Genomic DNA, 16,632 nt, shown 5'->3' with positions numbered 1-16,632 from the left:
CCAGGAAGATTTGAAGCAATAATGACTCAATAGTTTCAATATTTGAACATTGCTGTGACACATTGCTGTTTGGTTTGAGAATGTAATTAGCTGGCGTCCAAAAGACTTTAATTGAAACTGTGAGCATGGAACAGAGTTCTGAAGTGTTGCAATATGAATTTGCAAGAGTATACAGTACCGGTATTATAATGGCTGGTTTAATTAACAGTTAGCTACAAACAACAGATCCATCCAACACAGAAATCAGAGGATTATCAGGAGTGTTTTTTTTCAGGAATTTATTTGGCCTTTGATCAGTTCTTTGCCATTATTTTGATTCTCAAATATTCAGAGTGTGAAAAAGGTTTAATGTGATTGTGGAACAAATGACACTGTTCGCTTCAGTGTAATGATTTACTCATGAATGGGATTTACTCATATTCTGTCTCATTAATCGCAAGAGCTTTGCTAATACAATTTGATACTTTTTAGCTTGTGTTCATCTGAAAAAGCAGAGAAAGACAAAAGTTTAGCAAAAATATTGGTAGGTAGTTGCTCAAAATTAATTTGGCATACTACAGCAATAAATATATTAATTGTAACAGTAGAACAAATCGATATAGTGAAAGGGATATCATACAAGCTACAAGATGGCAAGGATCTTTGAAACCAAGGGAGCAGTGTTGCTGATTTTGTTTGCAGTCTGGCATGATCCTGAAATGATAACAGCAAACCCACTGCCAAACTGCAGTAGGAACTGGCTTGCTTCCCAAACCTGAACCCCAATCCTAACTCTAATGCTAACTCCTATCCCTAACCTTAACCTTAACCCTACCCTAACTCTAGCCCTAGCCCTAGCTCTAACCCTAACCTAACCCTAAAAATAGAAAATGCAAATAATTCATGAATATATGTGACAACATACTGCAAGTGGGGATTTAAATAATCATTATCTGTCCGGCATTGATTGAGTTGCTCTAGAATCCCAGCTCTTCTGCTCCTTCCGCAGGGTAAACTTTCCGAGGGAGTCAGAAAGCCAAAGGAAGTGGTGGAAGACCTGAACCTGGCAGCAGAGGTGGATTGCCCCAGTGAAGGTAGTGGGAATGAGGAGGAGAAGGACAAAACCACGCTGCTTCTGGAAAGGCTGCGAGCATTAGAGGTACACCACAGTTCAGAGTTTAATCATCTCACCGCATCCCAAACAGGGTTAACAAATGTGCAGGGCAGTTATGAATATATAATAGGAATGCAAAATGCTGAATTATTTATACTTTACCAACGTATTAAGAACAATTATTCTTGATTATCAACAGCCTTGAGCGAGGAACTAGATCCCTTAGATCCCCAAACAGTATTTAATTTCTCTGTGTTTAAAATCCTTAGGAATTTCATGCTAATGATACCTTTGGTCTGTTGTAGTTAAATACCAATTAATCAGTAAAGATTCTAAATGCTCAGAGGAACTTATTTTTAACCCAGTTTTGATGTAGTAAGACATTGCAAGATTTCAAGAAGGAACTTGGTCAGGTATGGTCAGGTTCATGGTCACAGGGCCAGGTCACCCATGAAAGCCAAGCCTGCTCAACAGCCTGTATGTAACAGATACCAGAGCCTGCCAATAAATCTGGAATGAATCTACATAAAATAGCCTCAGTGATCGGAATTCAGAGAGCCATTAACCAAAGCACTGACGTTAATTGCATCGAATGATAATTGGAACGAAGTGCTCTTAATTGCATGTTGGTTTAATGTTATGTTCCCGTTCTTGTGAATTGTATAGAAGGATATAAATTACAGACTAGCACTCGGGTTAGAAGGAAGAGAAATTCTATTAATCAAAAGTCACATACAGTGTCTAAATAAAATCTGCTGTTTCATTGCATACCATTATACCAATGATGGATGCATTATTTCTTCGTGGAAACAGAAAATCAAAGCTTCTTTTTGTGTAAGCAGTTGTGCTCTTTCTAAGGTGCCAGAAAGTGCTTTTTTAAGTGTATTAACAAAAACAAAACACTGAAGCAGGTTACAAAACATATCATCTTGAATGTACTGGAACAACAAAGGCTGAGAGTGTTTTCTAATAAATGTCAGTGCTGTAAATATACACTGTGTGAACTCACATATGCTATTCTACAGTCAACCTCGGTTAACTCGACACCCTACGGGGATGCCATTTAGTGTCGACTTATCCGAGGTGTCGAGTTAACCACGGGTGCAATGAGCCATGGCATTAGCATGCATATAAGTAACAGAACTTACACATTTACAATATTACAGTATTTACAAGTTTATTTTTAGTGAAATGTCCTTATGAAAACGGTTAAAACAGAACTGCAGTGAATGAATCAATTACAGTATATAGCCCTGTACAAACTCGGTACAACTGGTACAGTTCCATTGAAATAAGAAATAATAAAATAACTACAGCGTTATTTTTACGGAAACAATCCAACCACAAACTGTGCACAAACTGTTGACTATACTTTTAGGTATTGGCTTTAACAAATGTACCTTATACAGAATTAACTCGGTGAACAAAAACAAGCATAAACAACTTACAGTTTCAGACAGAAATCAAACATTGTCGATTAGTTTCGAATGCAAAAACACTTGCTTTGAATGTTCTGCTGACAAGCTTGTTATCCCTAATAACCTGAGCTTTAAAACGAATTGAACGATAACTAATTTTTCGTTTCTCATTGTGAACTAGTACTGTAACCAGCTGCACATGATAGTTGTGAATGAATGAATGAACGATCCGTTTCCAGTCAGAGATCAGTCACGTGAATCGACAGTCGAGTTATCCACTCGTCTTTTTAATAGTTTTTATTCCTTCGGTACTGGTGATAAGTGTCGAGTTACGAGTAAAGCGTGGAGTCGAATTAAAACATGAAGCGGCAGGATGCATATATTTTATATGGAGAAAATTCGGGACCAAGGCTGTCTGTCGAATTAAGCGAAGGTGTCGAGCTATCCACTAGTCGAATTAACTGAGGTTAACTGTATGTGACAGAAATATGAATTCTTTATACGTTCTCCACACGTCCATAACCTTATTTCCAATACAGTCGGCGCCGCTTTATTGGGACACCTTGGGAGAAGTAACAATATCCCGAATACGCGGCTGCCCCAATTAAATGAGAGACGTTTTTGTTTCTAAATGAAAAGAAAAAGAATGGCATTACATCACATTATGATTACATGTTAAATACATCATTTAAAATATGAGTCAATATTATTATTTTTTTTATTCCCAAACAAAATTAATCGCTGTTTTTTATTTCTACATGAAATGAAAAAGAATGAAATCCCATTGTATCACAAGGCTAGGCACCTGTGATGTTTATACGTCAACTGTACTCACCGCACTGTGCTACGCGAAACTGTCTTGCTCTGAAAAGCGATCTCCGTTCATCATTCGAAAATACTGTATCCCAATTAAATTACATAAATCGCACTGGGAAGAACCGTCTCGCCGTTGTATCCCATTTAACAGAAATCCGGATTTCAGTATCCCGATTAGACAGCGCCGACTGTATTCGAAAAGTGTGACTCACAAACCTAATCCCTGACAGGTCTAATGAAAACATTCAGTTGCTAATAGAGAACACATTTTGTGTTCTACTTAATAGTAATTTGACAATAAGCAATTTAAAAACAGAAATCAAATGAAGAATGACACACAGAGGCCTTTGTATTCAGAAACGGTTAGATGGTTTTATTCTTACCTTAGAGACTCTGCAAGATTGCTGATTGGATTTTCAATGCACTGCAACAGGGGAAATGATAATATGTGAACAACAGCATAATAGTTATTTCTAAAAAGAACTGTGAAGACTTTCTTGGCTTTTATATGTCTACACTTGCAAGATGTACTTCTCATGAATTAAAAAATCCAGCATTATCAGAGAGAGAGAGTTCTAACCTTTTCTTTCTTCATCTGCAGAGGTCAGTTGTAACTTCCAAGCTTTCCTAATTTGAGCATTCCTGCTTGAAATAGCGGGAGAATCGCTTAGTGTTTTTTTAATGTTTTGACGCCAGGTCCTATAGTGCTAGTGGTATAAAATAAACAGTCCTATGTGGTTCTTACAATCACTAATGAAGACCTTTAACTGTTCTATAGTTCTGATTAATGGCCGGTCACTGTGAGGTCACTGCACTGTACTTTAGCGCAGAGAAATAGAGGACTCCAGTTTCATTTTCGTGTGGATTCCTAAAATGTTTTTTTTTTTAGAAAGCTTGCTCTATTCTTTAGCCAACCAGCTCACATCATCATTCCTGTTAAACACCCCTTAAAAACTCTAGGACCCTGCGGCACATCACCTCAAGGTTCAACCTCGTAAAAATGTACCAGAGAGCAAAGCAAGATAAAGAATTGTGAGCTAATGGGTCCATATTTACTGCCACTCGGATTTAGATTTTGCAGTATCCAAGACAACTTGCTACGCTTTAGTGACTTATGCAATTAAATACTGTATGTTAGAGAAAGTCTAGCTTTAATGAAAAAGTCAGTAGAGCTGCTAATTGCTTTCGTTTTCCTGCCAGGTCATGGCATGTGAAATAGAATACTGCCCGTGGTGGAAGTTCATTGAATTTGGACAGTGTGGCAGGACTGCAGTGCAATATATCAGCATGAGAAAGGGCCCTATTTTAAAGCACTTGCAAACGCAAATAAAATAATGTATACATGTGTTTCTTGCTATTCTGTTAGAATTTTTTTTTTTTTTGTGTTCATCCTGTATAATACTATATTTTCATGAAATGAGAATGAATCACAATTCACATACAGTGTCTAAATAAAACCTGCTGTTTTATCGAATATCATTATATTAATTATTTCTTTGTGTAAACAGAAAATCAAAGCCTCCTGCGTAAGGAGGTGTGCACTTTCTTAGTGTCACAAAGTGCTTTTTTAAGTGTTTATTTAAAAAACAATTCATGGTCTAACTTTAGAAGTGCTGGCCTTAATTTCACCACTAGTATATTGATGTTAAGCGGCAGGTACTGTATGATGAGCTAAAACTGCCGCTACTCCAGTTTAATTTCTAAAGACCTAGCACTTCTAAAGATGTAGAACTTTCTCCAAAGAATACTAAAATTTCCACTGACATGACTTTATAAATGCATAACCCCTCTTTTGAACAAAGCGTAGATCCTACAATATATACTCTTTCATCCAAGTTCATTAATCTTAGCTGTAGCCAATTTAATCACCAATTACTCAACTGGAGCAGCAGCAACGTCTTAAAGGTGCAGATACCATTCTTACAAAGTATACTCGCCTTCAAATGGAAATATTTTTGAAAACTATTGTACAGTTTTTATTTTTTAATGCTGTAGGATCTGAGACATTCATTATTAGTAAAGGAAACAGTTATCTGATCACATATAAAAGACGGCTCTTGCATTGTGTTGTACATGTAGTTTCTCTGACTGCATGAATCTCTGTCACAAATTTTAATCTGGTGCCAGACACACACTCACAATGAGCTGGATATGATGTTGGCTCACTCCCTTGCATAGTAGTGGCAGTCTGGGCTCACATCACAGAGCTGTAGTACTGTATTCTTACTGGCATATTTGGAACACTTTACCCCCACAGATAGTGGATTAAGCACAGAAAAGCAGTTGGCATCTCTCCCCGTCAGAAGGTGCTTCCCTCTAATCAGCACACAGCCAACATGGATATACTGTGTTGGGAAGCCAGGCTGTGCACTTTGCTCCAGGTGCACCTGTCTGTGCAAAGATAAAAGGGTTCTCGTCTTCTGATCCATATAGCCTAGTAGCGTCTGTGAGCATAAGGTAAAAGAAGTAAAATAAATAGAAAAACAGCCCTTTGTATTACAGCCATTATATACCAATGGCTAGAAAACCCTTCTTTGTTTAGTGCAGCTGTTCTGATCAAACACCATTGTACATATTTCAAACTTGAAACAGCTCTTCAGATACTCCGTGCTGCTAACAGTACATCTCTAATGAGGGTGGCTATGTGCTGTGTACCCTCAAGACAGCTGTATTATCCCAGTGGAGAGAGTAAGGTTGTAATTGCAGAAGAGTTTTATAAAAAAACCAAACAGATACTGAAAAAGATGTTTTCTGAAAACATAATTGCTTTTTATCAAGCTACAGTACTCTGTTCTGGTTGTGTTCAGTCAGGTGCCAGACAATAGGCCTAAAGCCATGATAATTGGTATCTCTCGATATCAAAAGTAGCAACAGTATATCTATATTGCAATAGGCTATCCTGCACAATGTTGACTGCTTCATTTATGGTATTGCTTTTTTTTTTTTCCTGCACCATTTTTCTTTGACTGTGCATTTTGAAATATATATTCTAGACTAGAAGGTGTATTAAAAGTATGCCTTAGTGACCAATGATAATATAATTGCCTCGTTAAGGTACTCAACAGGCAAGCCCAGGTGATCCATTCGAGACAACGAAATATGTTTAAAAAAAAAAGGTCTATCAGGCTATTTAACAATGTTCATTGCAGACTTCTTTCTGCAAGACTGTCCCAGAGATCGAAATTCAAAATGGAGCCAATCTAGGACATTTGAAATAGAACAGATTGGAATGAAAATTGCTTTTTAAAAAGTAAGCATTAAAATATATTATTATTATCATTTCCTCTGAGCTGCAGCGGAGTGCAAATGAGAATTTGAAGAATCATATACATTTTAATTTGCTGTTTTCCCATCCTTACTATTGGGTAAGCATGCATAACCTAATAAAAAAAGAAAAAAGAAAAATCAAACCGCATAAGAAACTAAAGTAATTCATTCATAGGAGTGAGACGCTGTCTTAGATAAAGGCAGAGTGACACAATAAACACAAAAACACGTATTTTCTGTTTTTCAATGGATTTGAAAAGCAGCGACAGGGGGAAGATTCCCATTGAATGGCCCAATTCATGTGAAGCAAATCACATTGCTTGTGGGTGACTGGGACTCAAAGGAATCTTTAATTAACTTGGTCATAAAAGCACCCACTTCCGCTACCAAGTTCCCCTCCTAGGTTTTGTGTCAGTCGTATAAACAGTTAATTGTGTGATTTTGCCCTTTAACATCATTGATTCATGAAAACAAAACTTTTTGTATGGATGAAAGGCACTGCCAAAGACTTCAACTGGGTTATCAACTGATACATCAGATTTCCAAATACAGCACGGTGAAATACAAATCCCAAACCACACTATAGTTTATTCAAACAGCCCAATAATTGAATTTTCATTGCACATTCTACATATTTATTATAACAGGAAGTTGAAGTACTACATTTGTCACGAGCGGTACAATACTTCAGCTGTAAATTTAGCAGCAAATGTGTCAAATTTTTTGTTGATGTTACAAACCACATGTCCCCACGTTAAGTATGCTGTAAACGAGACACTCTTTATGTATGCCACATAAAGGTACTGTGAAAAAAGATTGAAAAAGATAATGAATCTTTCATATGAATCAGGATGGCTTTTTTAAGTTTAAGGAACAGCTGCTGACATGATATGCAGTTATTTAAGATATGCCCCTTTGAAACTACAAATTGCACGTTTTGTGCCAGCTGAGCCAATTTCCAGATGCATCTCACAGCAGCTAGAGGAAAGCAGGGCTTGATTTATACTTCATTTCAGTTGTTTTGTACACTGAAAAGTTTCACAATAAAGGTCAGTTTTTCGTCTGGTGAGAGGTCTGTTCGGAAAGCCTGAGACAAGTGGAGTGCAGATGGGGAACTGTTCATTTGTAACCACAGAGCAGAGGAGTGAGCTGGTGTATATTTTCTATTCAGGGATGTTTCAAAGTTAAGAAAACTTTGTTACAAAAACAGAGGGCAGTTAAAATAGTGCTGAACCTAGTTAAAGGGAAATGTAAGTTATAGGTGTAGTAATTACTTGTTATTTTCTCTAAAATATTTATTGTAATCTTCAACAATTATGGTACTAGAATACAGTAAATAATTGTTATCATTTAAGCAAACATCATTTAGTGTCCAAAAACAAATACACTGAGGATACTGTGAATGTTCATGGAGTACTGTAGATATTCCACAAACTTGAAAGTGCTTGAAAGAAAACACAGGACTCCCAACGAGTTATATTCTGTTTAAATGTATGGAAATGAAAATCAAAGCTCTCCTTAAACCAAGCCCTGCCTCAGTTTAGCACTGCAGTGCAATTTCTTTATTTTTCAGTTTGTGTTATAATTACGACAACACAGGCTGAAATAAACATGATTGAGCTGGTTTGAAGAACTTTGACAACCTCTAATGTGCTCTGCAGACTTTGACAAATGAAAACCTTTGTAAATCGATAGGCTTTACTCTAAGAGGAGAAGCAGTACTGTATCAGTAACAAGGAAATACTGACGTCAAACCCATTTTCTAAAATGCTGCTTGCACTCTTAAAGTGCAGCATCATAACTGGAATCTCTTTGACCTTTAGCAATGATACTTCCAAAAAAATCTGATTTGCTGGTTAGGTTTCAGCTTGACACATGACCTTTAAACTCTCATTTCTGTTCTTTCCTTGGCTGATGCTTTATATATCTGCTTTACCCTTGCCTGGTTTCTCTGTGCTGGATTTGTAAGAAACGGTATTAGAATGAGAATGTGCCTGCCGTTTAAAGACAGCTGTTTAATTTCCTAGGATATCAAGTATAGGTATTAGGTATAGGTTTTATTAAATGATTATGCTGTACAGTCCACTACAGTGTATGTTTATAGTGGTATGTATGTACAGTACTGTTTTGAATTGGCCCATAGTCAAGAAATAGCATCCATCTGTCTAACCACCATAGTGTGAAAATAACAAGGCCTCAGTGTGGCAGAGCAGGGCTCTGCCCTTAGAAATACTGGCAGGGATGGAGTTAAATTCTCCTCCCTGCCCAGGTTGATTGCTTCAGGTTGGAGCAATCCACCAATTAATTATTAAATTAAGGTATCAGCCACCTGGCATAAAAGGAGGCCTCAGCCTTCCATTTAGGGAGGAGAGTTCTAGAAGTAGAGGAAGCCACTGTGTTTTTTCGTTTTTGCAATCCAGTGAAGGCAACGCCCAGCCTGGAAGCTTTATTCTTTTTGTAAGTTTCATTTTGTTTGTATTTTGTGTTTTGAACCTTTTTGTTTGGCCCTTGTGCCGGTTTATTTTGTATTTTTGTTTATTAAAAAGCTTTATTTTGAACTTTATGCTGTCTCTGAGTCTCAAACCTCTGTCATCTTGTCACATTTGGTGTCAGAAGCGGGACGCAGGTACCCCAGCAAGGCACTCGTCAGACTGTAGCCTGGTTAGCAAGTCTTGAGGCTGACAGGGGAGAGTGTAGCCTTCATGGGGGAAGGCAGCAGTAGGGCTGGTAGGTGACGTAATCACGCACAGAGACATAAGCCCGATATACGCTCCTTGCAAAGGAGCCGGCTCTATTGTACAGCGGTATCGGCGCTATGCTTTAGTGCGAGAGGTCCCGGGTTCACGCCCGCCCTCCACCTGTGTGTGGATTTCCTCGCTCTGTGTGATGCGCCTGCCTGTGGGAACCGAGAACGCTACATTGGTGTCAGAGTGGGATAACGCCACCTGGAGGCTCAGGGCAGTATTTATTTATTTATTTATTTTTTGGTTGTTGTTTTTTAATTTTGTGAGGTTTTTTTGGGGGAAAAAAAAGGTTCAAAACACAAAATACAAACAAAATGAAACTTACAAAAGAATAAAGCTTCCAGGCTGGGCGTTGCCTTCACTGGATTGCAAAAACGAAAAAACACAGCACACACAGAAAAACACAGTGGCTTCCTCTACTTCTAGAACTCTCCTCCCTAAATGGAAGGCTGAGGCCTCCTTTTGTGCCAGGTGGCTGATACCTTAATTGAATAATTAATTGGTGGATTGCTCCCACCTGAAGCAATCAACCTGGGTAGGGAGGAGAATTTAACTCCATCCCTGCCAGTATTTCTAAGGGCAGAGCCCTGCTCTGCCACACTCAGACACCTATTTATTTTGCTTGAGGATTGTGAGTGTCATAGCCCGGGACCGACTGGGAATGATACTTTTAAATTGAATCTCGCATTAAGCGATTTATTGGTTATAGATCTCTATGTCAAGCATCTGAGCTAAGATACTTATAGAAGGAGGGTTGTTTAGAAAAAATAAATCTTGACAAAAAACAGATCTGGATCTCTGTGCTGTCTAATAAAAGAAAATGTTGTAATGATTTTTAGAAAACGTAATATCTGCATGTGTTGAAATATTCAATCTATTATTAGTGATTTGTGTTTACAGGTAGGCATTTGATTAATGTATTTGTTTTACAAATGGGAATGGATTTGTGCGATTCAGGCTTGCTGTGGCAGCCTTGCCAAAAGGATTGTTCTGATAAATACACAGAAACAACGTTCAGAGAAGAATAAAAACAACTGGAACTGCATAAAACCAGGAAGAATGTCTGAGTTGCGGGTCGGAGGAGCTGAAGTCTTCTTCTGTGTAGTTTCTTGCTATTTTTATATCATTGAAATTACTTTATTCACCTATGACTTTGCCCTTGATTCAAAACATGGGCCTGAAGACACTGAAATGTAAAGAACAGCAAATATCTGTTTAAATTTCACTTTAGGGTGATTTTATATAAACTCCTCTAGGTTTTTCAAGGTTTCTTTAATAAACATATTCCTTTCCAAGATGCAATTTGTAACATCGTCTGTTTCAGTCAGTGCGCACAAAACAGCCTTGCTATTGGAATCACCACTGCTGATTGATTTTGCCTCTGGAAACAGTTCTGCAAATAGCAAGTATTAACCAGTTCTCCAGCCACAACAGAGAGCTGCTTTCATGACACAGTTGTTGAGATGCCAAGGAAAAGTCTTTAGAACCTTAAGCTTGAGTTTAATTAAAGAAAGAGTGGTTTCTTTGTGTTGTTAACCACCATTTGTCAGCTTCTATTAAGCTTTTTGTTGTTAATGTTTAAAAATCAGAAATGTTTTCTGTGCGTCCAGGTATAAAATAGATGGCTGTTGTGCAAATCAAACATGGAATGCTGATGGGGAGTATACTACTCCCCTGTTAACGTATAATAAAAAATATATTAGGTTGTCTGTATGATTAAACACAGATCTTTTTTAACTGGTCCTTTTTGAATGTGTTATATCTTTTGAATAACAGGCAGAGAACTCGGCCCTGACAATGGAAAATGAAACCCAGAGAGAGCAGTATGAGCACTGTCTTGATGAGGTAAGACAGCACGCCCTTGGTGAGAGGCATCTCATTTTCAGAAGCACTCCAGCTGTCTAAACAAACAGAAGACCCCCTCAGATCCTGTCCAGACACCTTAGGCCTACCCCGCCTCACAACCAGGGCGTAAAGGTTAAATAGACAGGGTGGCTGGGCCTTACTGTGAGACTTCATCAAAAAAAGTAAACCCCTTTCAATAAGTACCCTAGTACAGAAAAAAACTGAACTGTTGCTTCCCAGAGTTTTCAAACAGATTATTTAAGAAGGACTCTCTTGAAAATGCCAAGTACCTTCAGCCTTTCATAATCTTTCAAAACAACTGCAACCTTGTTTCCAAGGCACTACAGGCTTCAGCTGCCCACCGCTAGCTGCCAATCATAAGAGTGTTTCAGAGACTGTGTATCACTATCTATAGAACTCTTCATTGTCGAGAAAAACAACTTAGGTGATTAACATACAGCCTTTGAACATCAGTAGAGCAAAGTGCTTTAAAACAAAGTGTGAAGTTGTTGGTGTTGGGTGGTCATGTATTGATTCAATCTCTATCTCTTATGCTTGAACCACAAATGCATTTAAACAGTCAATGAAAAAAGGGTAACACTTTAAATTAAGTGTCTCTAATTACTGTGTATTTACAAAGTAGTTACTTAGTAAATACATGTGTACTTGCACATAATTACAGTGTTATTATGCATAGTTACTTAATGTACTTAACGAGTACATCTTTTTGCATGATATTTGTAAGTACACAATTGCATCAGAAAAGAGTTAGGGTTAGGTTTAGAGTTAGGGTTAGTGTGGCTAGGGTTAGGTTTAGAGTAAGGTGTAGAGTTAGGGTTAACATTACTGTTAGGATTAGGGTTATATCATGCACAAATATTTACACATTAAGTACATTGTAACTATGCATAATAACATTGTAATTATGTATAAGTACACCTGTATTTACTAAGTAACTACTATGTAAACACAGTAATTAGAGACACAATGTAAAGTGTTACAAAAAAAGATCCCTGTTGATAATATGCTTGCCACAGTACAGTACAGTACAGTTGTCAAAGGGAGTATTTTAACTGTAGCGCAAGCACATGCTACAACATGTCTTTCATTTTCTAGCAACAGATTATGAAAAAAATGAATGTGGCTAGCAAATCATTGCGGCCCATGTCTGCATGTCAATGTGGAAAGGCTACAGCAGCTCCGCTCTCTGATTTACAATCTGAACACTTTACCTCATTATTTTGACTGAAGTAATACAGAAAAAGTACCATAACAGTTACTCTGTTACATTGATTGCACTGCTGAATCCGTGTCACACATACATATAAATGTAAACACTGCTAGGTCCAGTTCTTAAAGAATAATTGCAGTGCTGCAGATACACTCTAACGCCCTAACAAGATTCACTATTAGTATTCTTTGCACCACACATGGAACCCCTAGTCAGCCCAACTGCAGATGAGAAGATGAATAAACATTTCCGTCTGCACCATGAAATCAGTCTGTCGAACTCATTCCATTCTACTCTTAATTTCCTTCCAATATAAAACTGGGGCACCTGCCGGTTCCATCTACAGTTTACAATCCAAGCTGCAAACAGACATTATGCAAAAGTCAAAGATCACCTGTACGTATGTATCATGTATGGTAGCTATTTATTAATCGGTTCGCCAAGCACTGATAGTTTCCCATCATATATTCTGCATATTTTTTATACAGTCAGAGATTTAAAAGCTGCCCCCACCCCCCGTGTCATTAGAGTCGGAGAGATTGAGTTTAGCATTCTGGGGCTGAGAGCATCCCAAGTGAAATCGATTGAATCTAGATCTGCTGCTGAAGTCGGTTTTTAAATCACTTTCAAGTCGGAGCCAGTGGCAGACAGAAACGTGACATTAAACAACCTTCAAAGTGAAAGCTAGGAATAACATTTTTGAAAAGAATAAAATACACCAAGAAAAAAAAAAATAAATAATAGGATGTGTTTTCTTAGAAATGCAAAATAAAACATGTCTAAAATAAAACGTATAAATCCTTCAAGGAAAATGTCTTTAATTAGTAAGCAGTTCTTGGCTATTTTGGTCAGTTGTTCAGAAACATTACATTTTGACTTCCAGGAGGGATTCTCTTTGTATAGCATTGCACTATAAGTTCACAGGATAGACTGCACAATCAAGAGAGAAAGGAATGAATCTGAAATGTGCTATTCCCAGTAAAATAGTGTTTGACAACCACTGCATAAAACATTGTACTGTATGTACATTCAAATCAAATATCTTCTACTGCTGTTTAAATCCCTAAAATAAACACCCAATGTTGTTTTGTTTAGAGTACTATGCATGTAATAGATGGTCCTTGAAGCTACAGATCTGACATGCAATTCTTACTCTGTTTGTAGCACCTGTTATCTTTTCAGACTGTATACTCCGCTCTGTATCAAATGTACACTGTTATTTTTCCTAATTGGGAATTTGTTGCTCCTTCTATTTCCGTAGCCGCAAAAAAAAAAAAAACACCAATCAATGTCTTGTAATCTGATTCAAAGTCAATTATGCTTTGTGGTCTGAGCACCATTCAGATCGCACACACAGACGCATGAAAACGAGTATTTTAATTTACATCAGCACTTTATAACAGCAGCTCGCCTTCATGAATACAGCAACATTTTGTCAATATTGGATCAAGAAACAATTAAGCATCATGAAAACCTTCAGAGTGTAATCTGTTCCACTCTGCTGGGTATGAAGGCCAGCAGCTAAGACTTGATCGCATCCTTTCAACAAAGTTATTACTGCAGCAGAAGCTTGAAATCAAAGTTGATTATATCCTTGAAAATATAGAAACCTAATGGGCTTTGTTTTGTGGTAACATATGTAATAATAATAATAATAATAATAATAATAATAATAATAATAATAATAATAATAATAATAATATGTCAGATTCAACGTGTCCTTAATAAATCATTCATTTTTGTTCTCATTCATTTAAGGTGGCAAATCAGGTTGTCCAGGCTTTGCTAACCCAAAAGGTTTGTATTTTTTTTTTTATGTGTCTTATATTTTTCTATAGTTTAGTGAACCAGTAAACTGTGTTAATGCAAAAGAACAGAGGTCTCTTCCTCAGGTGACAAAATAGGCAAAAAAACAAAAAAAAAAACATTATTAGGGCTGGATTTGGAACAGAAGGTTGTTGGGGAGAATAAATTCAAAATTGACTGCAGTGCACTCTGTTGGTTTGATGAGGGGGCCTCTGATCTGTTGATTTGAATATCATTTTTTTTTAACCTGACAGGATATTGTATTTTCATTCTCTGTTGCCATGCTTTTACTGTTTAATAAACCGGAAAGCATTGTTCTAGATTTGTCATAGTCAGACACAGCATTGGCAACGACAGAAGGCACTGCCTCAGAAATGCACCTAGACCTCAACATGCTGGGTACCTTCCACTGTGAGTGAGAGAGTGGAATGGATGTAGCATGGTGCTGCTTTTGTAATATACTGTCGACCCTGTTCTGCTTGGATCCTGAATGGGCCTCTGGTATTATATTACAGTTCTTCATTTATAGATAATAATGGATATTATTACTATTTATTATTATTTATTTCTGAGCAGATGCCCTTACCGAGGGTGACCTACAGTTGTATACAAAAAATACATATCAAGAATTACAGTACAAAGAGCAAGATGCAAAATACAATGACTACAGTCCTAATAAGAGCCATGGATGAGTGCCATGTTGCACATGCTTTCATTGCTGGTTTCTGTGTTGCAGGATCTCAGAGAAGAATGTCTGAAACTGCGGACCCGGGTGTTTGATCTGGAGCAGCAGAATCGAACGCTCAGTGTTCTGTTCCAGCAGCGAGTCCGGCCAGCTTCTGATTTGCTGCTTCAAGTACGTATTTAAAGACCAACGTCGCTTATACTCCCGAGAGCTTCCATGAATGCAGTTTCTAGTTAGTTCTGTAGCAGCTGGTGTACTCCATACAGCTCTATATGGGCCTCTTCTCATTCAAGCAAAACTAAAGGAATTATTGAATGTTGAAAAGTACAATTTATTTTAGTGTTTCAACATAAACTTTAGTGTGAAGTATTAACACATAGGAGTTCAAATTGACAACAAGCTCGTACTATGTGTAAGAGGCCAGAGTTGAATACAAAGAAAACACAATGATGAAAATGGCAGCAAGCTTTTCTTTAATAAAATAAATACATAAATAAAAAAACCTACAGTACATGATAGTTGGTTTTTGGGGAATTCACAGCCCATCTGATATAAAATGAACAAGATGCTGTCATCTTTTCTTGGTCTGTCTGCAGCACAGTATATCCCTCAGAATTTGTATGATTTTTTGACACTAAATAGAGCATCATCTGGCATGTCCAAGAGCACGAAGCCCGATAAGGAGTGAGGTTGAGTTTCCAGTAAGAGATTTTTTTTTTATAATAATAAACATTGACAGCCATGTCCATCACAGTGTTACTCTATTTACAGTATGGATTTTCTTTGGTCTGTTTCTTAAAATTGGTCGCTGCTTCTCAGAAATCCGTGTCAGGCAATATGCGACTCAGAAAAAAAAGGTACAGATAGCAGACAGATAGGAATGGGACAGGTGTCAGTTCTGAGAATTGAAAGAAGAATGACTGTTCACAGATTCATACGAGTGAAGCATTGATAAACGCGTGCAGTGTCAGAGAAGGGTATGATCCTTTGGCAAGGAGTCTTTCTTTAAGCCTTTTGCAGCTGAATTTGATATGTGCCCTGCTCCTGTTTGTGTAATACTTGTACATTAGGAAGAGCCTGAGATACCAGAGTTATCTCATTTTATTATTATTATTATTATTATTATTATTATTATTATTATTATTATTATTATTATTATTATTATTATTATTAATAATAATAATAATAATAATAATAATAATTCTGTCATTTATTTCAGTGATTTATATATTTATAAATCTGAATTAGAAAGGCTCTAGAAAGCTGAAAATCGAATCTTCTGTGAGGCTCTTAAAGTTGACAGAGTCTTGGACATTTGTGCTTTAAATCAATATTATCCATCAGTTAAGACTGAGTAAGCTGCTTCAGCACTGCAACCTTTCTACCACTTAAAGACTGCACTTTGCTGTTGAAAAGATTATATTTTTTCAGCTATGCTTTATACCAACCAGACAATAATCCCAGGACAAGACCTGCTTTGTCAATGAAGGTCACAGAATGAAGTGCTAGTTATTACATCAGTTAACATTTGCTCTAACAGACTGGGACAGTAATAAAACATCTCCCAAAGGGCCTGCAAAATTAAGAAAACAGACCAATTAATTGGGCTAATAGTGTAATTAAAACAATGGTATTCAATGAAGTCAGATACCCCATTGTTTGCTCTGTTAAATATGAAGATGAATTGTCAAGACATTTGAACAAACCAAATCTAATTCAGTTTAGTA

The 16,632-nt window shown here is 37.2% G+C and overlaps 1 protein-coding gene across 13 annotated transcripts in view; it reads left to right on the top strand.

Moving 5' to 3' along the window:
- The window catches only part of LOC117426626 (nck-associated protein 5-like), a 198,279-nt gene that overhangs the window by 134,350 nt on the left and 47,297 nt on the right, over positions 1-16,632 (top strand). For all 13 annotated transcript variants that reach the window (XR_009330599.1, XR_009330598.1, XR_009330597.1 and 10 more), the window contains 4 exons: positions 989-1,138; positions 11,115-11,183; positions 14,173-14,211; positions 14,957-15,076. Coding sequence is in view for 9 of the 13 variants with exons in the window: in XM_034044399.3 (XP_033900290.3) it covers positions 989-1,138; positions 11,115-11,183; positions 14,173-14,211; positions 14,957-15,076 (378 nt within the window). In the remaining 4 variants the exon portion in view is untranslated. The remainder of the gene's footprint in view (positions 1-988; positions 1,139-11,114; positions 11,184-14,172; positions 14,212-14,956; positions 15,077-16,632) is intronic.

Source organism: Acipenser ruthenus, chromosome 11 (genome assembly GCF_902713425.1).
Source record: "Acipenser ruthenus chromosome 11, fAciRut3.2 maternal haplotype, whole genome shotgun sequence".
NCBI classification, from domain to species: Eukaryota; Metazoa; Chordata; class Actinopteri; order Acipenseriformes; family Acipenseridae; genus Acipenser; species Acipenser ruthenus.
Note: the sequence above shows the minus strand (reverse complement) of the source record. Positions and strands in the feature narration are given on the sequence as shown.